The following is a 23029-nucleotide window of genomic DNA, read 5'->3' on the forward strand; positions in this document are numbered from 1 at the left end:
TAGAAAATCAGGAGATGTAAGATTGGGGCATGGGTCATCTTGTCCTTAATGTCTAGAAAGGCTCTATTGGCTGCCCTAGTTCATTCAAATTTTTTTTTCTAATGCAGTCAATGATGGAAGCGACTATGGTGCTAAATCCTTTTATGAACCTACAATAAAAGGTTGCTAATCCATGAAAACTCCGCACGTCATGCACACTCTTGGGCACCGACCACTCAACTATTGCTCTAATTTTTTCAGGATCAGCAGATACACCATTGGGAGAACAACAAAACCTAAAAAGATGATATGGTCTATCATAAAAACGCACTTTTTAGGATTAGCATACAAACTTTCTGTTTTAAGAACTTGACACACTCTTTGGAGATGATCTAGATGATCTTCCCTAGTTCGACTATAGATCAAAATGTCATCAAAATATACGGCTATAAATACTCCTATAAATGGTCGTAGTACTTGGGTCATCAACCTCATGAAGGTACTAGGGGCATTAAATAATCCAAATGGCATCACCATATACTCATATAAACCATTTTTGTCTTGAAAGCAGTTTTCCACTCATCTCCCGATCTAATCCTTACTTGATGGTAACCACTTTTAAGATCAATCTTAGAAAAGATAGTAGATCCGGCCATCATATCTAACATGTCATCTAACCTAGGGATGGGGAAGCGGTACTTAATGGTGATTTTGTTAATGGCACGGTTATCTATGCATATCCTCCATGTACCGTCCTTCTTTGGAGTTAGTAGTGTAGGAACCGCGCAAAGACTCAAACTCTCCTTCACAAATCTTTTTTTTATCAACTCTCCAACTTATCTTTGTAGCTCGGCATGCTTATTAGGGTTCAACCTATAGTGAGGTAAGTTGGATAGGATAGATCCAGAAACTAAATCAATGGCATGTTGAATGTTTCTCATAGGCGGTAAGTAATCTGGAAGATCCTCAGGAAAGACATCATGAAACTCACGAAGAAGGCTAGCCACTTTCTTAGGATAATCCACCTTAAAATCCTCACGAACTTCTCTAGCAGCAAGCATCTAAACTGATGATCCTTCACTCATGGTCGTCTCTAATTCTTTAGCACCTATCAGATGGAGGTTTTTCTTCTTGAGGTTTTCTTTTGGTCCATCGCCTATCTTTCTATTAGTAGCCTTAGGTGGGGAAGGATTAATCGTAATCTTCTTACCCTGATGAGTAAAGCTACAGGAGTTGGTTCGACCATAAATTGTAACATCATTGTTGAATAGCCAAGGCCGACCTAATATGATACTTTCGACTTCCATGGGTAAGACATCGCACCACACATGATCCTGTTAAGAATGAAGCTGGATGGGCACACGGCTCTAAATTTGATGGAAATAGAGAAGGAATCAATCCAAGACACACGGTATGGACTGGGATGATTCACAGGAGTTAATCCTAATCGCTTAACCGTATCGGTGGAGATGACATTGATACAGCTACCGCTATCAATGATCACCTTACAAATTTTATCGTCAAATTTTATGAATGTATGAAAAATAGAGGTCCGACGTCAGTCTTCATTTTTCTTAGTTTGTGCTAGGACATACCTAACGACTCCAAGCCTAAGGTCTGACTCGGGTGCGGCATAACCTAAGATGTCCTCAGTACTCTCAAATTGCTCGGCTAAATCTGGATCAGCTTCATAAACTTTCTCCTCAATATTTTTTAGAGTTTCTCCTTCTAATTCTTCTACGAATAATGATCGATTGAGGCATTGTGCAGCAAAGTGACCGTAACCATGGCACTTGAAGGAATGAGATCAAGAACTACTTCCTTTTGATAACTCTCCTATAGCTCCTTTTTCTTTATCTTCTTTTCTTCCAATAGGATTTGTAAGTGGAGGTCTATTACTAGGAGTTTGATTAATATTAGGTCTCGATCCAGAAGGGATTACTCGGCTGGGTTCAGAACAACGGAGAGTCGAATATCTAGAAAATCTCTCAAAGTCTAAGGTAAGTTGATAAGCTTGTTCCAACATGGTTACCTCTTGCAGAAAGAGCTCACGTTGAATATCCTCTCGTAATTCAGCTCTAAATCTAGATAAGGTAACAATCCTATCTTCGGCTACTCCACATCTCATGAAGTATTCATCAAATCTCGTGATATACTCGGTGACTGATCTATTCCCTTGAGTAAACCTCTGCCATTGATCTAAAAGTCATTGTTGATAAGAGGTGGGGAGGTACTTCTCTCTGAGTTTTTCTTTCATCTCATCCCAGGTTTCTATCGGATCTTGTCTTCTCTGATTGTCTTCTCTGATTGAGAAGACGCTCAACACTTTTTCAATAAAGTCGGGCTTGCCTAACCAATTTCATCCTAGCAAACCTAACTCTCCTTGCTTCAGATATTTCGGACCATCCAAAATAATGGTCCATACCTAATTTCCAATCTAGGTACTCTCTTGGATCTAAACAACCGTCAAAACTTGGGGCTTCGACCTTCACATTCTTAAGAATATGCTCATCTTGATCGAACTAGTTATGATGCGGGCGTGCTCCTATAGGTCGATCAAGTTCTAGATTCCTACCTCTTTGTTCTATAGGTAGTCGAGGAGACTCAGGTTTAGGTTGTTTCTGCATAGCTTCTTCTAATATCACTATTCTCTCATCCATAGCTTTCATAAAATTTTTCATGTCATCAAATTTTTTAGTTAGAGCATTAATGATGGCTGCTATATTGGGATCCATATTGGTGTTGGGTGGGGAAGTAGGATGTTGGTACCAGGTACATGATCTAGTGGTCATGCAACTCTAGGATGCAGAAATAAGGTGTAATAAAAATTAAAATATTTGAAAGTAAAATACGAAATTTAGAGTGCGAAAATTTAAGTTGCGGAAATTTAAATTGCTGAATTTAAACTAAAGCCCTAATCAACCGGCTTTGATACCAAATTGATGCGAGACAACCCTAAAGAAGAGAGAAAGAAAATCAATCCTAATGATCAAGCTCTTTTCTGTTCATCAACAACAAATCACATCCAGCCAGGGGCTCATTATTCCCAGGATAGACAGTATAGTTGCCCATACTCTGCTCAGGAGGCGTGATTGATTGATACGAGACTAGAGCGAGATCAATCTAAATGATACAGATGAATGCCATTCGAGAGATCAGTAAACAACTAGTAATAGAGAATTTCATAAACAGATAGCAGAAATTAAACATGCTCACGAGTAAATGCAAAAAAAAAAAAAGAGAATGGAACGAGAGAAAATAAAACATTAAATCCATGAGAAAAATCCAAGAAGATGATAAGAATCCGGATCGTGGTAGTTAAGAAACTACTCTGATTAGGATTCTTAATCTTTTAATCAAACAGATCCATCGATAAAGAACTAGGTTTTTACCAACATCGGATTAAAAAAAAAAAAAGAGATCAACTGATAAGGAACGAAGGTTCTTGACAGCATATGATCTGTAGAATAAGAAATCACTCATTCTCTCAGCACGATAGATGAAAATTCTGGAGGAGACAGATCTTCTCTTGGCGGGATAGGCTTGCGTGGGTAGATGGTGGAGTCGAATCAGAGTCGCAGGAATACTGGATCTTAAGTAGAAGGAGTAGGATAGAAAGTGGGCCTCACACCCTCTCTTTGTGGGACGATTTTGGGTCTCACACCCTCTCCCTCTCGGAGCGATTGACATAAGTATTTGTGGAGTTTGTAAAATCATTCATTGTCCTCTTCATGGAAGATATAAAGATTTATATAGGACTCTAAGGGTCCTGTTTCTTTAGGAATCTCTTATTTTTTACAAGGAAGAAATCAGTCCTCCACAAAAAAGTAAAGCATTATATGTGGTAAAATAATCTATCATGGGAAAGAAATCAGTCTTCAACAAAATAAGTAGCCAAGAACTCTTAAGAAATTCTAGGGAAGAAATAGAACTCCATGTGGGTGCTTGATGCTTGACACAACTTGGCATGAGCACGGCACACGCTGACATGTATATTTCTTCTCTTGGCATGTGGAGAGTGGTGGCTCCAAAGGTGACGTGGATAAATCCAAGTATGGCCCTATGGATCCAAAGCTAAATGCATTAAAAATTTATTGACTGAAAATAAATAACTGAAGTAGAATCAATCTAATGAGGCTTCTTCGATCCAAATCGAATTTAAATCATGTTGCCGATTTTTGATGGCTCTGGTGTCCGCACCAGTGACTTTATGATCACTACGTATTTTAGTGTTGGGGGTTAAAAAAAATGCAAATCTAAACTGTTGATGTACTCTACAAGGCCTGAAGTGCTTATGTGTGAAAATCACATCTTCTGAAGGCTCGTTGTGAAGTGAATTTTAGTGCAGGGGTAAAACGGTAATTTTAAATTTTTTTTAAAATCACTATTTTGCAGCAAAAATTATTAATTAATCTAATTAATTAACATGTATTTACTCTACACTAGGATCTAAATATGATATATAGCATGCATGCATTTAAATTTGAAATTCAAACTTTTACAGTAAATAATTTACTGTTATGTGTTCAGAACACATTATCTTTGTGCAGATAGTCGATCGCCGCAATTTGATCATCGTCGGGAGGATCTGATTGTCGCAACGCAGCTACACAGTGTCTGACCTCTGCGGATCGTTCACACGAAGCTCCCGGTTTGATCGGCTCCTCACGAATGCTAGTTCGTGACTGAACTTTTTTGATGGCCGATGTTGATCGAACTCCTTCGATCGATGTCTGCCGACTCCTCGGATGCTCCGGATCGTCAGCAAAGATGGTAGAGAGATTGATGATGCTCTCCCTGAAGTTTGGTGGGCTCACGACACTTGTAGCTCACGTTCTCACTTCCCGAACCCTAAGCTAAAATCCTAGGGTACACTCCGAAGAAACTAGCGCCCACTTGTTTCTTTTTTTTTCTCCTTTTCTTTTCTTTTCTCATGCAAGAAACCTCTCTCACGCCACCCTTTTTTCTTAGATATCCCATGCGCACACCCTCTCTTATCTCCTTTTTAAAACGATGCAAGACTGCATCTTTGCAGCGTTTTACCGCGTGAGAGGATTAAGATAAGTGGTTGCTCATTTGAATTCAAATTGAATTTGAATTCAAATGCCAACCAACTCATTCCTATCCACTCTACGCATGAGAAGAGAGGGGCATGGGCTCTCTTGTGCGTGGAGAGTTTACACGAGAAACTCTTTCTCGTGTAAAGAAAATGGCGCACAAAAGGATAAGGACATGGCGCATGGGATTAGTTATCCATTTAAATTCAAACACCCTTTGAGTTTGAATGGCTAACAAATCATGTTAATCCAAATAATTGGTGCACAAGTGTGGGCGTGGGAAGGCCTTTGCGTGGGAGAAAATTCACGAGAAGTTATTTCTTGTGAATTCAAATGGGCGCAGAAGAAGTGAGGTGGCGCAGGGAGTTGAGGTCAAGGTGGTTTCTAATTTTAAATCAATCTAATTGAATCAACTTAATTAAAATAAGTTAGGTCCAATTAGACTAATTTAAATCCAACACAATTAGGCTTAATTAGGCTCAATAAAATTCTAATCAAATCAGAAATTGACTAAGTCCAACCTCTGATCAAATCAGGGACCAAACCACTTCGACGATTAGATCAACACTTAACCTAATCGGATCAAACCTAACTGAATCTAATTCAATTGAACTTGATCCAAAAATAATTACTCAATCAAATTGAGTTAATTAGCGATCAAATCACTAATTAAACCTCTCATAAATATTGAGTCCAAATCCGATGGGCAATCGGGCATCAAAGTCCATCGATATGAAACTTTGATCGAAGAGTCCCAAGCCAGTGGGACTCTTGACTCTGGTATCCAAAATGTGTGGTACTCGTGATCAGAGAATCCTGATTCTTGATCACAGAGTCTCAGACACATAGGACTCATAGTCCACAAGCATTAGGACTCTTCATCAGTCATCAGATCAGATAGGAACCTTTAATGTGTGTGACCCCGCAGGTTCGAACCTAAGCCGGTAGCATAGGAACCAATTCCTGTACTAATCGAAGTGACCATCTAGCAATGGTACCCGACGTCCGGATAGGTCGAATAGTCGCAATCGCAACACTCAGAACCTACGCGAATATGGTTACTGTATAATTCATCCATTTTGACTCCTGTGTTTAGGACGACTCAGGGTTAAACTGTCAATCCTGATCAGATCATCCGAATCGTGCTCAACACAAACAGACCTGTGACTCCTCACTAGGACTATCCTGGCCAAGATTTTGCTAAATTGAAACACGACTGTCCACAGCTCCTGAACTAGAGTGGTCAATCCCTTCTTGACACACGCACCGACAAGTCAAGTACTTGACTACACCCAGCATCCTTCCGTCACTGAATTAGAAACTCAGGTAGTCCAGTGCCTAAGTGCAGTGAGTTGCTTGCAAGTCACCGTGGCAGTCTCAGGTCGGAGGGATATTTATACCCATATCCCATCGAAGCAAATCTTGACAGCAGAAATAACTCCAGAGTCGGTCACATTCAGTGCAGATGTACTCTTACATCTCACCTGTATGCCATACCAGTGTCTCCACACTCCTTGGTTAAGAAGACAACCAATCCATATGGCATATAACGACCTATGCTTGATAAACGTTGTTGTCCTTGATAACAACGTATCATTTGATCGCGAACAGATTTAAGGACTAAACGATAAATCCTCCTTTGTCGAGTCTAAATAGTCCTAAGGACTTCACCACAATACAGGAGTTCATTAGAAGATGAAATAATTTGTGATGAAAAATATCAAAATAATTTTTATTTATTTATAATTTATATACTAATACAAAAGGGAGCACAACCGTCAACAGACTGACGATTGGCTTTTGGACTTGAAGTCGTCGAACTCCTTCACCGTAATGGCTTAAGAGAATGGGTCAGCCAGGTTCTCCTTTCTGTCGATCTTTGAAGGTCGACGTCACCTCGATCCACGATTTTTCGAATGAGATGGTAGCGGTGCAGAATATGCTTCGTCTGTTGGTGTCTTCGGTTCTTTCGTCTGAGCAATGGCTCCAGAGCTATCACAGTAGATCAGAACTGGACCAACAAGGGAGGATGCTACTCCGAGCTCGGTGATGAATTTTCTCAGCCGCACCGCTTCTTTGGCAGCATCTGATGCAGCGACATACTCTGCCTCGCAAACTGAATCAGCCACAGTATGCCGTTTGGAACTCTTCTAGCAGACAGTCCCACCATTAAGGGTAAAAATAAATCCCGACACACTCTTGCTGTCATCATGATCAGATTGGAAATTAGAGTCTGTAAACCCTATAAGTCTCAAGTCCGATTCACCATAAACAAGCCACTGGTCCTTAGTATTTCTTAAATACTTCAGGATGGTTTTAACAACCTTCCAGTAATTTTCCCCTGGATCAGATTGGTATCTACTCACTACCCCTAGTGAGTATGCCACATCTGATCGTGTACATGTTATGGCGTACATGATAGATCCCACTGTCGAAGCATATGGAATTCTACCCATACGCTCTCTCTCTTGAGGTGTTGTCGAATAATCCCTCTTCGAAAGAGAAATTCCATGGTCTATCGGTAGATAGCCTTTCTTGGAATTCTCCATGCTGAATCTCTTCAGCATAGTATCAATGTACGTGGACTGGGATAATCCAAGCAACCTTTTAGATCTATCCCTATAGATCTTCATCCCTAGGATGTAGGAAGCTTCTCTCAGATCCTTCATGGAGAACTGTGACGACAGTCAAATCTTTATTCCCTGTAATGCAAGGACATTATTCCCAATTAAGAGAATGTCATCCACATACAATACAAGAAATACCACTACTGGACCATTAGCCCACTTATAAATGCAGGGCTCTTCTCCATTCTTAACGAAGCCATACGTCTTGATTGTCCTATCAAAACGTATGTTCCAACTCCGGGATGCCTGTTTAAGTCCATAAATGGACCTCTGTAGCCTGCATACCTTAGACTCATCTGTGGATGTGAACCCTTCAGGTTGTATCATATACACCTCTTCGTCCAGCTCTCCGTTTAGGAAAGTTGTCTTCACATCTATCTGCCAGATTTCATAGTCCAGATAGGCAGCTATCGCAAGCATAATCCGTATGGATTTGAGCATTACCACAGGAGAAAACGTCTCGTCATAGTCTATACCATAACGTTGATGATATCCCTTGGCAACCAGACGGGCTTTATAGGTCTCCACCTTTCCGTCTGCGCCTCTCTTCCTCTTGAAGACCCACTTACACCTTATGGGTTTTACTCTTTCGGATGGATCAACTAATGTCCACACATCGTTGACCTTCATGGACTCCATTTCGGATTTCATGGCCTCTAGCCATTTCTTAGAGTTAGGTCTCTGCATTGCATCCATGTAGGTGATCGGATTCTCATCATTTTCATCAAGTTCGACAGGATCACCGTCCCGGACCAAGAAACTATAGTATCTGTCCAGTTGACGTGGTACTCTACTAGATCGCCTTAAGGGTGCAGGAACAATGGGCTCCGGATTTGATCTAACCAAATCTGGTTCAGGTTCAGCTACTTGTGTCGGTTTTTTCACCTGCCGAACTTCCTCAAGTTCGACCTTAGAGGCAACGGCCCCTTCATCAAGGAACTGTTTTTCCAAAAAGATTGCCTGACAAACACCTTTTGCTCATCAGCTAAGTAGAAATAATATCCTTTGGTCTCTTTTGGTACCCTATGAAATAACACTTGTCAGACCTAGGTCCAAGCTTGTCCGTAATTAAATATTTAACATAAGCCGAGCACCCCCAAATCCTAAGGTGCGAGAGTACTGGCTTACGTCCTATCCATATCTCATATGGCGTTTTGGTTACAAACTTACTCGGAACCCTATTTAGAAGGTAACAAGCCGATTCGAGCGCATATCCTCAGAGGGAGATCGGCAGACCAGCAAACTCCATCATGGATCGAACCATATCCAACAAGATCCGATTCCTCCTTTCAGACACACCATTATGCTGTGGTGTTCCAAGAGGAGTCCACTGAGAGAGAATCCCATTCTCCCCAAGATATGTCAGAAACTCATTGGAAAGGTATTCACCTCCTCGATCAGATCGAAGAGTTTTAATACACTTTCCAGTTTGTTTTTTTACCTCATTTCGAAATAGTTTGAATATTTCAAACGACTCCGACTTATGCTTCATTAAGTAGACATACCCATACCTCGATAGGTCGTCTGTGAAGGTTATGAAGTAGAAATATCCATCTCTTGCACTTGAGCTCATGGGTCTACATACATCAGAATGTACCAGACCCAAGAGTTCACTAGCTCGCTCACCTTTTTCAGTAAAAGGTGACTTGGTCATCTTTCCAAGAAGACAGGACTCACAGGTTGGAAGTGATTCACAATCACTAACTTCAAGAATTCCTTCTTGAGCCAACCTGTTTATCCTATTCTTATTGATATGACCTAGCCTACAGTGCCACAAGTAGACTTCTGACATATTATCTATTCTAGGGTATTTACCGGAGGTTTGAACCACATTAACAGGCTGTGATAGTAAGTAAATTCCATTATTTAGTTGTCTAACAAACATTGTAACACCATTCAAAATGATATTGCAAACTTTTTCTTTTATTAAAAATTCATAACCGTACATAGTCAAAAGGCCTACAGAAATAATATTTAATAAAAAGCTTGGATAATAGTGACATTCACTCAGAATTACATTACGAGAATTGATTACAAGGTTCATGATTCCTAAAGCTAGAACTGGAACTTTGCTTCCATCTCCAACATTCAGGAACCTCTCGCCTTCATCAAATCTCCTACTGACCTGCAGATCCTGCATCGAATTACAGATATGATAAGAGCTTCCGGTATCCAATACCCAGGCAGTAGTATCACAAATGGAAAAATTGCAAGGTGTTATCATATAATTACCTTGCTTCTTCTTCGGCCTGTTTGGGTCCAGGGAGGCAATGTATAGAGGACAGTTCCTCTTCCAGTGCCCCTGCTTCTTGCAAAAGAAGCACTCCGCCTGGCTCTGGTCGGGCTTGCGCTTCTTGGTCTGACCCTGTGCAGACGTCCCAGCATGCGGCTGCACCTTATTTTTCTTCTTCTTGTTCTTCCCTTTCTTAAAGGGTCGACGACCAGAAGAAGACCCTCCCACAACATTCACCGACTCCTTTTGGAGCTGGTGGTCTTTCTCAAAATTCTACAGTAACCCCAACAAGCCGTGGTAGTTCACTGCAGGCTTTGTCATCCGAAAATGAGTAAGGAAGGGGAGGAAGGACTTGGACAAAGAATTAAGGATCGCATCCTTACCGAGCTGCTCGTGCAAGGGAAAGCCCAATTTATTTAGGCGCTTAATCATTTCGATCATGTACAGTACATGATCAGTGACTGAGACCCCATCCCTCATTCGAGCATTGAAAATGGCACAACTAGTTTTGTGCCTTTCAACGTCGTCAGGTGTGCCAAAGGAGTCGCTCAACATTTGAAGCATCTCCTACGGCTGGGCGTTCTCAAACCTGCGGCTGAACTCATCATTCATTGCCGTCAGCATTATGCATCGAACGGTGGTGCGGTCGTTGAGCCACTTCTGGTAAGTGTCTCAGACCGTCCCTCTAGCATTCGGGGTTGGCTCCTCAGGTGCCGGATCGTTACTACATAAAGGATCCGCTCATGCTCAAGGACGATTTTTAATTTTCGATACCAGCTATCGAAATTAGGTCCCATGAGCTTGTCATTATTTAATAATGATCGGAGCGACAGGGTAGTGGCTATATCTGCATAAAGAAAAACCAGACCTCTATTAGTATATAAATTATTAATACTAAAGACTTGGACTTTAGTCTAAAGTTTCTCCCCGTATTTTTATGAACTGGTAGCCTCAACCTCCAATTCGAGGAATTACTTTAATTCCTTAGTGGGTACTAGAATCCACATAGACCACACACGAGCCCAACTTTGGTTGGTCAACCCATGTGCATCTATGGGTAGGTTCATAACCAGTTGTTTCTCTAAACAACTTCTAGTAATAAATTTTGCCGCAGAACCTAATCAGTAGACTTTGGTCTCCACTGAAAAGATCTGGTTAGGTCCAACCATTAACATGACTTGATTTGGTGAATCGGACAAATAAATGATCAGGCCCGACTTTGTCCGGCCAACTTGACCACCATCAGAAAGACTCAACCAAATTATCATACTATGAATGATAATTCCATTAGTCAATAAGCACCAGGCTTTTGGGTCTCCAGTGATTATTAAACTAATAGATTCATTATCACTCACTTAATGGAAGGTTATGACTTAGTTATCACTATAACTTAATCATTTTAGGGACTTAATAATTTTGAGAATTTTATTAAAGGATAGAAGAGAAGAAATTAACCAGCCAATTTCAATCCTCCCATTGACTTCACCAAGTCAGATTAAAAAAAGGATTTAATTAAAGCCGGCATTAGGAGCACCTAAATCAGTCACACTGATTTATCTAATGACATGGGTGAGCCCTAATCACCAAGTGATCTAATCAAAACCTAACTCACCAGGTTGGCCAGGTAAGTGAGATCAGTGGTGGGGATATGCCATTAACTCGTCAGAGATCGAATCAATACGAGTAGCTCCCACTTAAGAACCACTGGTCAAACTGCCGAACTTACCTTAGACACAAACCGGTTCATTAGTTTTAATTTGATCAACTTAATAAATAGGGTTCCACCGCGTAGCCATGAATTAAGTCCATCTTGGTCTAGTTAAAGATATGGACCCATTCAACTACAACTATTGGAGTTGAGTCTAGAGTGTCCTTGACCTAATCTAATTCAACTTTTGATTAGATTTGATCAATTACTCTAATTTAGTCCATTTCTTTAAGCTAACTTTAGGTCTAACCCAATTATGGACCTAATCCATCTAATCCATTGACCCACAAGTTTATGCAATTGTCTTAGGTCTTAATTCACAATTCTAGACCACAATTCTAGACCAACTTGACAACACTTAATTCTTTTAATTAAGTATTTGGGCTGATGGGTCAGGGTTTGGCATTTCGAAAATAATTTTCAAATTTGAAAGGTTTTATTTTCTGTTCACCAAATATGTTGACTCATTTCACAAACAGATCAGCACATTTCATAAACAGCAATCCTATTGCTAATTACATAACAGAAAATAACTCAATCAAAATAAATCATGAATATTCCTTTAGATCTAATCTAACACATTCATGATAAATTTTGCAATTGAACCTTTACAATTAAGTCCTTTCGCTGCTTCATCTGCATGGGATATAATTACAGCGGCACCCCTACCGCCATAGGAGAACCCCATCGAATGGGAGGAGAGGGCCTTTAAACCCTACTTTTCTTGTATGACCGGATGACCATGGCAATCAACCAAATTAGACTACTTGCTACTTGGATCAAGTATATCTAAATATACCAATTTCAAAATTTAAATTTCAAATTTCAAATTTTAAATTTTGAATTTCAAATTTTAAATAAATTTCAAATTTCAAATTTTAAATTTTTGAATTTCATATTTTGAATTTCAAATTTGAAATTTTAATCAAATTTCAAAATTTAAATTTTAAATTTTGAATTTCAAATTTTTGAATTTCAAATTTCGAATTTCAAATTTTAAATTTTGAATTTCAAATTTCTGAATTTTGAATTTCAAATTTCTGAATTTTGAATTTCGAACAAATTTCAAAATTCAAATTTTCAATTTTAAATTTCAAATTTTAAATTTAAACTTTTAGATTACAACTTAATCTATGCATGCAAATATATATATATCATATTTTAGAACCTGCTCTGATACCATTTGAAGTGAATTTTAGTGCAGGGGTAAAACGGTAATTTTAAAATTTTTTCAAAATCACTATTTTACAACGAGAATTATTAATTAATCTAATTAATTAACATGTGTTTACCCTACATTAGGATCTAAATATGATATATAGCATGCATGCATTTAAATTTGAAATTCAAACTTCTACAGTAAACAATTTACTGTTATGTATTCAGAACACATTACCTTTGTGCGGGTAGTCGATCGTCGCAATCTGATCACCGTCGGAAGGGTCTGATTGTCGCAACGCAGCCACACAGTGTGTTTGGCCTCTGTGGATCGTCCACATGAAGCTCCCGGTCTGATCGGCTCCTCACGAATGCTAGTTCGTGATTGAACCTTTTGGATGGCCGATGTTGATCGAACTCCTTCGATCGATGTCTGCCGACTCCTCGAATGCTCCGGATCGTCAGCAAAGATGGTAGAGAGATTGATGATGCTCTCCCTGAAGTTTGGTGGGCTCACGACACTCGTAGCTCACGTTCTCACTTTCCGAACCCTAAGCCAAAACCCTAGGGTACACTCCGAAGAAACTAGTGCCCACTTGTTTCTTTTTTTTTTGCTCCTTTTCTTTTCTCACGCAAGAAACCTCTCTCACGCCACCCTTTTTTCTCAGATATCCTGTGCGCATGCCCTCTCTTATCTCTTTTTTAAAATGATGCAAGACCGTGTCTTTGCAGCGTTTTTACCGCGTGAGAGGATAAAGATAAGTGGTTGCTCATTTGAATTCAAATCGAATTTGAATTCAAATGCCAACCAACTCATTCCTATCCACTCTACGCGTGAGAAGAGAGGGATGTGGGCTCTCTTGTGCGTGGAGAATTTACACGAGAAAGAGTTTACGCGAGAAACTCTTTCTCGTGTAAAAAAAATGGCGCACAAAAGGATAAGGACATGGCGCATGGGATTAGTTATCCATTTAAATTCAAACACCCTTTGAATTTGAATGGCTAACAAATCATGTTAATCCAAATAATTGGTGCACAAATGTGGGCGTGGGAAGGCCTTTGCGTGGGAGAAAATTCACGAGAAGTTATTTCTCGTGAATTCAAATGGGCGCAGAAGAAGTGAGGTGGCGCAGGGAGTTGAGGTCAAGGTGGTTTCTAATTTTAAATCAACCTAATTGAACCAACTTAATTAAAGTAAGTTAGGTCTAATTAGACTAATTTAAATCCAACACAATTAGGCTTAATTAGGCTCAATAAAATCCTAATCAAATCAGAAATTGACTAAGCCCAATCCCTGATCAAATCAGGGACCAAACCACTTCGACGATTAGGTCAACACTTAACCTAATCGGGTCAAACCCAACTGAATCCAATTCAATTGAACTTGATCCAAAAATAGTTACTCAATCAAATTGAGTTAATTAGTGATCAAATCGTTAATTAAACCTCTCATAAATATTGAGTCCAAATTCGATGGGCAATCGGACATCAAAGTCCATCATATGAAATCTTGATCGAAGAGTCCCAAACCAGTGGGACTCTTGACCCTGGTACCCAAAATGTGTGGTACTCGTGATCAGAGAATCCTGATTCTTGATCACAGAGTCTCAGACACATAGGACTCATAGTCCACATTCATTAGGACTCTTCATCAGTCATCAGATCAGATAGAAACCTTTAATGTGTGTGACCCCGCAGGTTCGAACCTAAACCGGTAGCACAGGAATCAATTCCTGTACTAATCGAAGTGACCATCTAGCAATGGTATCCGATGTCCGGATAGGTCGAATAGTCGCAATCGCAACACTCAGAACCTACGTGAATATGGTTACTGTATAATTCATCCCTTTTGACCCCTGTGTTTAGGACGACTCAGGGTTAAACTGTCAATCCTAATCAGATCATCCGAATTGTGCTCAACACAAACAGTCCTGTGACTCCTCACTAGGACTACCCTGGTCAAGATTTTGCTAAATTGAAACACGACTGTACACAGCTCCTGAACTGGAGTGGTCAATCCCTTCTTGATACACGCACCGACAAGTCAAGTACTTGACTACACCCAGCATCCTTCCGTCACTGAATTAGAAATTCAGGTAGTCCAGTGCCTAAGTGCAGTGAGTTGCTTGCAAGTTACCGTGGCGGTCTCAGGTCGGAGGGATATTTATACCCATATCCCATCGAAGCAAATCTTGACAGCAGAAATAACTCCGGAGTCGGTCACGTTCAGTGCAGATGTACCCTTACATCTCACCTGTATGCCATACCAGTGTCTCCACACTTCTTGATTAAGAGGACAACCAAGGCATATGGCACATAACGACCTATGCTTGATAAACGTTGTTGTCATTGGTAACAATGTATCATTTGGTCGCGAACAAGTTTAAGGACTAAACGACAAATCCTCTTTTGTTGAGTCTAAATAGTCCTAAAGACTTCACCACAACACAGGAGTTCATTAGAAGATGAAACAATTTGTGATGAAAAATATCAAAATAATTTTTATTTATTTATAATTTATATACTAATACAAAAAGGAGCATAACTGTCAACAGACTGACGATTGACTTTCGGATACTATTCCCAACACGTTGCTCATGCACCTAAACTTCCTATATATGTAGTGCTGTGGCACAATACTGTGTGTTTATTTTGAGGTGACTAGATGCATAAGCAAGGGGCCTCTAAACATGTAGGTTTCTTTTTTTTGTTTACTAGCAGTCTAGGCCTTGTATATTATATCTAGTGGTTAGATTTTGCATTTTTCAACCCCAACATTGAAACATTTACTGGATCTAAAGTCCTCATTTTATACCCTGCACATATCATAAAGACACCTTATAATGTGTACATATTTCTACATTTACATATATGTATGCATATAAATACTTGCATATATGTAAGTATGCATATATACATATGCATATGAATGTATGTATGTATGTATGTATATGTATATATATATGTATGTATATGTATATGTATATACATATATATATAGATATGTATTATATGTATTGTATGTACATATCTCCAATTTAGAGGGCTTGCCATTAACTTTTAATTATTAAAGCTTTCCCAAAGATTTAATTAAAAATTAAAACTTTCTATTCAAAATGATTGACTGCCGTTGATCAAAATGATTGCCTAGAGATACTTCAATCCCATTAAAAAAAGTAAAGAAATATTTCTCATAAAAAGACAGATAAATGACACAAATTTAATAGATGCAAAGGCAAGGTATGCCATCTTGGTATCAGGCCTTGTACTAGTGCCATCCTGTTACGATGTCGGTAGGCTCAACATAGAGGCTAGTTTAGTGTACCGAATGTTGGTACGTCCCCCAACTGCATACTGGTTCGTACCGGTACAGTATATGTCCCATACCATTCGGTTCAATATGGTATGGCATACCTTGTAGAGGTCTAGCTGGGTGGAAGAAGTGGGAGGTGCGTTTAGGTTGTTATGTTATCAATACATTTGATGCAAAGGAAATTGTTGTAAGATGGTCATATACTCTAAGATTTTGTTGGATTTAGAGTTTTGGGCTATAAATAGGGCCCAAGTGTACAAAGTGAGTGTGCTAACGATGAGATTATTAATGTGTAAGTGTTGTATCGGGGTGGCAATTCCACCCCATCGGGTATTGGACTCTACTCAACTCTAATGGTGCGGGTTTTACCCAATCTGTTTAGAGTCGATGGTGGGGATGGGTCTTCATTCTAAAACCCTTAACAGATCTTGTGCACATGCAAATAATGGCATTGCCTTGCCCTTTGAACCTGACCTGATTATATGTAAGTCTTGATTAGTGTGATGATTACGATGAAAATGGAGAAGGAAGTATTATGGTTGATCATGAGAAAGATTAATCATGTGAAAGGCTACAAGATATATGCTTACTTATTCATTTTTTAGTTGATTGCTTTTCCTAGTTTAAGGGATATTTGACTTTCTAAAGAACAACATTTCTGTTTGTTGTTCTATTATTGTGCAAATTTTGGTTTGGTATATTCTGGGTTCGACTCTTTTTTTGTTTAATGTTATGTGAAGAATTACTTTTGTATTCTTTTTTTATTTGTTTGATTTGCATGCAAAAAAAATGATTTTTGCAACTTTACCCTGCTTGGCCCATCCTAACTTGCTCCAACCCATCCTGATTTGCCTCGCATAACTCCACTTGCCCCACTCCGTCTCGAGGCAGGTATAGTGGGGGGGGGGGGTGGGTATGTGGTTCCTGATTGCAGTGTTGGTATGGTAATGGCCTACCTGACCCATACCCACCCTATTGTCATCCATAGTGTTGTAACACTAAGAAGGATAAGGTAAAGAATGAGTACAGCAAAGGAAGTTACTGGTTGCAACAATTAAAATCAAAGTGAACCCAGTTAAGTTGATATATTAATGTCAAAGTGCAAGAAAGAATCTTCAAAAAGGGATGAGGCTCTAATTTGTTTGAAAAGTAGGAAAGAAAAAGGAAAGGCCTGGCATGGACCAACATTGTGATAAAGTATTAAAAGAATAATGGCATTGATATAGCTTTTGGTACAAATGATGAAGAAAAATTATTCATAAAATCAAACCATAGCTGGTATATGGCTTGATGATTATATTATTTACCCAGTCCTTCACATTTTTACATATTCAATTTTTCCCAAATAGTAATGCATGACCTTATATTAAGTCATAAGCTATGGAACACAACTCTGAGTGGAAAAATGCTTCATGAAAGGATTTTGTTTGTTGACTATCCTATTAACTCAGTTCTGTAAGGACCGATGCTGAGATTCCAGCAAAGAGACTTCATGCTTGCTGCTTCCTTCCGCACTTTTTAGCTACTAAATTCTGCTTTCTTACCCACATTTTAGCTACTAAATTCAACTATTTTTCCTTTGAACCCAAATCCAGTACATATTTTAGGGACAAAATTGTTCAAGATTGTTCTGCTCGCATTTTGAAGTTATTGAAATATTTCATCTACAAAAAAATAGAAAATATTTTGATTTGTCTGATACTTATACATGAGACAAAGTACATGATACCAGATACTTAACTGTTTTCAAATTCAGCCAATTGGGTTGCCAATAGTAGGTGCTTCAATGCTTCCTCTGTTACTTCACTTGCCTGATTCCCTAGCTTTCTTCTATGTGGAGTGACCACCAGCAAGCACCTAAGCTGCTCTTCTAGACCTATGCCACTTAGGCAGGTCACTTTTGGATTAAGCAGTAAGGTTGAGTGATAGGCAGGGTGATTTGCATACTAGGTATAAGAAACTCACTCTATAGTCATATATTGCACTTCTAGACCAATATAACTTGACAGCGACAGAAGCTTTGAGTTTCTAAGGTATAGGAGTTAATCTGGCTATAACTAATGAAAAGAAAAATGAGTGGGTCGGAAGCAACATATAACAGAAGTTTAACAAATAATACAGGTGGATTCTTTATAGCTAGAAGCAAGCAAGCTGTAAACTTCAATTTTCATGTATTGCTATTTTCAGTAATATATTTCATGGATGTTTCCATGTACATGTATTGTAGGATTATAACTTTTTCTTCATCACTGGTATTTAACATTTCCCCATAACTGGTGTGTAAAACATATATACTATAGTTATTGCATCATTTCATTTTTTGTATTCTAAATTACAAGATCATGCATTTATGTGTTTAGTTTGACTTGTATCATCTTGTTGAATTCTTAAAGAATTGTTTTCTTCTCTTGCATTTTTGAATTGAGATCAATCAGAAAACCATTTCAATTGGAAAGCTATAAGCCTATTGATTGAAATGTTGTGGTCATAGAATCAGTTTTCAGTCCTTGCACTGGTCCATGTAACTACAAGAACACATTGCTCTCCCTGTAAATTTATCGGTAAAAGAAATATATCTAGGGGTGGCAATTGGATCAGGTCAGGTCGATGTAGGTCGGATCAAAAAATTGTCAACTCAAATCCGACTTATTTATTAAACAGATCAAAATTTCAGACTAGAATGCGACCTGTTTATTAAACAGGTAACCTTACATAATGCGCTTAACCCATTTATTAAATGGATCAAGTTAGGTTAAATAGGTTAAACAGGTTAAATGGGTTTTAATGGGTTACATGGGTTAAATAGATTAAATAGGTTGGGTTAAACTAGTCAGAAACATGTTAAGCAGGTTTTAAATAGATTAAACAGGTCTTAAATGGGTTAAATTGGTTAAACAGATTACTTGACTCAATTTGATCTGAATATTAAATAAGTTAGATGTCTAAAATCTAAATCTGACCCAAATATTAAATGGGTTAAATGAGTCGACCTGTTTATGACTTGAACCTGCTTAGCCTAAATCCAAACCTTCTTATGGCGGGTCAAACACAGGTCGGGTTGGTGGGTTGGATTATATTTTGCCGGCCCCAAATATATCTAATATGATAAGAAACTGAGTTTTTTATTTTTTATTTTTAAATTTTTTACCTTGATAATTATTTCATAAAAGGAATCATAATTCTAGAAATTAGTCCAAGTGTAGCTGCATGCCTGATACCTCTATGACGAACTGATAAAATCCATGTAATGCAAAAAAAAAGAAAAAAAGGAAAGGAAAAAAGAAAAATGTTTATTGCATTTGATGGTGTAGAGCAAGCATTTGTAGCTAGAAATCGCCTGACTTCGTTTTATCTGCTTGTCTTCTGATCTGTTAACAGGTTCTGCCAATCCAGCATTTTCTGCTCAGGATGTCATGGAGGCAAACAGATTTGTTAAAGATATAATTGACCAGCGAACCATAGAAGGAACAGGAATGTATGTCTGTGTTATTTTATACATTTTGCCTGCATAAACTTCATGTTCTATGTGTCGTACTAATCTAAGCTTTAATATTAATTCCTTTTCATTTTCTTTTCCCTGATGGAAGCTTAAAGATGTGGTCAACATAATGGTAAGTATAAATCCATACAAAAATATACTTAGAGTATATTCAATCCATGTAGAACATAATGATGTGAGAAGACTAAGAACCACCTATTGTTCATCTTTTTAAACTTACTGTGTCTTAAACACAGTTTTTCTATAGAGGTTATGTTACTTGTAGAAAGGTTGACAATTTTTGAAGTGGAAAAAATATGCTTAGCCTCCCAACAAGCTAATCTTGGTGAATGAAGTGGCAATTGGTCTTGATATTGCTCTATACTCTCATGAAAAACTGTATCGCTGATAATCTTAAAAAACAAATGTTACACCCGATTATATAGTTAGATAAATATATGGTTCTATGCCTATAAGATTGGAATATGGACCATTTTGTTGATTCACTACGTGCTTATTAGCACTATATTAGATGACATGCCTTGGAAACTATGAATAAGACTTCTTACTGGACTTTGTGTTTTAGCAATATTTAGGTGTAATAAAAATCGAGCTTTTAAAATTTGAGAAATATCTTTGCATGTAGAAGTTCTGATTTTGACCCAACAGCAAAAGTTCGGAAATTTTTTGGGAATGAACATTATTTCTTTTGAAATTTGGTTTTATTTGCATGTAACACTTTAATTTCATGCAGGTAGAACAAATAAAAGGACATTTGCGTGATGACATTCTACGATTAGTAATTTTGTCTGCTAAAGAGAGTTTTATATTTGATGAGTCATTTAGTTGGTTCAATCTACATGCTAATAGAACCTGGTGTAATCAACCTACTTAGGTAGTCGACTTGAGTAGGTTGATTGACGTATCTTGCCTATGAACTAATCAAGGAGGGTAAGCTTGGGAAAGGGAGGAGTGCCTAGGCTAAACAACTAGTAAAAATAAGTGAAACTTGAAGAAAGGTTTTAAGTGAAATTTGGAAGTGGAATTAGCTTACCCAGAGTAAATGGGTTAACTTACTCCTACTTCTCTTTGCTCTGGAATTAATTACTCCATCTTCCATACTGGGAGTAATTTATTCCTAGTTTAAATGGGGTAAAGCAGTTTGGAAGGCAAAGAGTTGTGTACTAGGTGTTTGGAAATACCTGTTTTACCCTTCTGAAGTGTTTTAATCCTGGTGCTCCAGTGAGTATTTGGCTGAAAAGGGTGGAATAACTGGGTTAAATGACTTTTACTCCTGCTTATTCCAGTTCCAAATGCAGCCTTAGGGTTCTGTTAGCAAATTATAGTAAGTAAAATTATCTGTCTTAAATTCAGGTTTTTTGTTTTCAAATGTTATAGTCGATCTTAGGATTTCTGTTTCTTTAAAAATTCTGAGCTGTATGTTGTTTTCAGAATTTATAGTTTCCTTCACAACTAACTTTATCAACCATCATTTTTTTTAGTTATATTTCATATTCTCAACCTTGTACTCTAAACTAATCTCAGTATCATGAAAATCTAAACAACATTGTCTGTTATGAAAGCTTAGGTGGTGTTTGGTGACCCAAATGGGGTCACTATGGTAATCATAGATCCATGATGATCCTCATCCTAGGTTAATCTTATCCATGATGATCTAAGATCACAACGTTTAGTATGCTATATTTCAATGATTAAAGATCCTTAGTTTTCCATTAAAAAAATGATTCCTAGTTATCCATGAGTAACCTATTTGGTGTATCATGGGAATTCAAGATCACCAACTATATAATACCAAAACTATGCCTGATATATTCCATATATTTTGCAATTACAAAATAAAATTCTCAATTAAGTCATAAGAAAAAACATGAATGGCTAGCAGCAAGTCCATGTAATTTGTATGTAGAATTGTTTGGACAGACTAGTTATAATTTTGACAACAAAATTATTAATCCAATAAAAATATATATTAATTATTGTTATAGAATTAATATTTTTATTTTATACTTATATTATATTATTATTTTAATACTAATATTTAATTTGACTAAGAAAATAAGGCAAATAGAAATAATATATTAAATAATCTTATAGCATAAGTATAAAGTATGATAATATATTTCTATTATAATTTATAAAAAGTGAATGAATAATAATATGGTCAATAATGTATTATAATACAATATATCATGAATACGTTATATATAATATCATATCATATAATATATGGGATATTGATATAATGTATTAATGGTATATTGATATATCAATCTTTTTTGTCCGATCGAGAGGCAATTTTGTTCCCTAATTTCATCCCAAGCTCATTATCTTGGGTGATCTTGGAAACTCGTCCCTAAGGATGGGTTTAAAATCATTGGGTTGGGCGGTGATTTTAGGACTAGGGGTGATTTGGGATCACTATCACGTAGGATCATTGGTATGCAATCAAATGCAGTGATCCGGTCATCTCCACCTACATCACCATTGATCTTGGGGTCATCACCCTATACCAAATGCCCCCTTGGCATTCATCTTTTTTCTTTTGAATTTTTTTATTAGTTTGAAGCCTACTGTTTTAGAACTGAAACCATAGTTTCCAACACTCAGGATTTCTTCTGAAATTTTGGACTCTATGACCAGATTTAATTTTAAGGTTGCCCAAAATTATAAATTCTTCAATTAGTTGCAGATACATAGAACATTTCTTGTTGAGAAATTTGGTACTTGGATTAGTTTGAGCATTATGATTTTTATATGAAAATTCTGAATCATGACTGATTTTCCTGAACTTTTATCCATGTGCTTACACTTGAAACCCTATATATATTAGAACGTCTATATTTTGAATTTTTTCTAGCTTTTGATATGATTTGTCATTTTTTTAATTGAATTGGACAATAATGATATAATTCTGAATTATTTGTGGACTTCAAGCCAGGTGTTATATTTGGCCTCATTTGAATTATCCAAGAGGATGTGTATGGAACTTTATTTAAGCGGTATGGATGTCCTTAGTTGAATTATATATGAGGATATATGTGGAGTCTTGGCCAACTGGAATGTGTGGACCTCATGGATTATGCGGCCTCATCTAGTTTGCAGTGGGGTATGTTTGGTTTCATTTAACAGTAAGATTTTTTGTAGCCTTGAGAATATAAACAAACCTTTATAAGAAAATGTAGGACTATGTGAAATGTCATAGGTAAAACATGCTCTGATCCTCTTACATTGTCTTCTTTTTTATTTGAAGATTTTGATTTTTGGCATTTTCATTATCAAATTATTCTGGTGAACTTTCACTTGAATTTTAAAAAAATATTTGACTTATGATCTTGTACAAATTATTTGAGCCCTTATTATAAAATAATGTGTTTGGATCCGCTCATAGGATCTTGGTCCTTGAAAGGCTTTATTTTGTTTCATTGACCTGAGGCTTGACGTTTCTAGCAATCCTT

At 37.6% G+C, this 23029-nt stretch overlaps 1 protein-coding gene and 1 pseudogene across 2 annotated transcripts in view; one reads left to right on the forward strand and one right to left on the reverse strand.

Moving 5' to 3' along the window:
• The window catches only part of LOC105034940 (uncharacterized), a 44238-nt gene that overhangs the window by 6438 nt on the left and 14771 nt on the right, over positions 1-23029 (forward strand). Inside the window, exon 3 of one of the 2 annotated variants that reach the window (XM_010910293.4) lies at positions 19454-19550. In XM_010910293.4, coding sequence (XP_010908595.1) covers positions 19454-19550 — 97 coding nt within the window. Of the gene's footprint in view, positions 1-19453; positions 19551-22526; positions 22681-23029 lie in introns of those variants that run through there. The other variant, XM_019847146.3, reaches the window with a different exon arrangement.
• On the reverse strand, positions 409-2639 carry LOC140854735 (uncharacterized; annotated as a pseudogene).

Source organism: Elaeis guineensis, chromosome 1 (genome assembly GCF_000442705.2).
Source record: "Elaeis guineensis isolate ETL-2024a chromosome 1, EG11, whole genome shotgun sequence".
NCBI classification, from domain to species: domain Eukaryota; kingdom Viridiplantae; phylum Streptophyta; class Magnoliopsida; order Arecales; family Arecaceae; genus Elaeis; species Elaeis guineensis.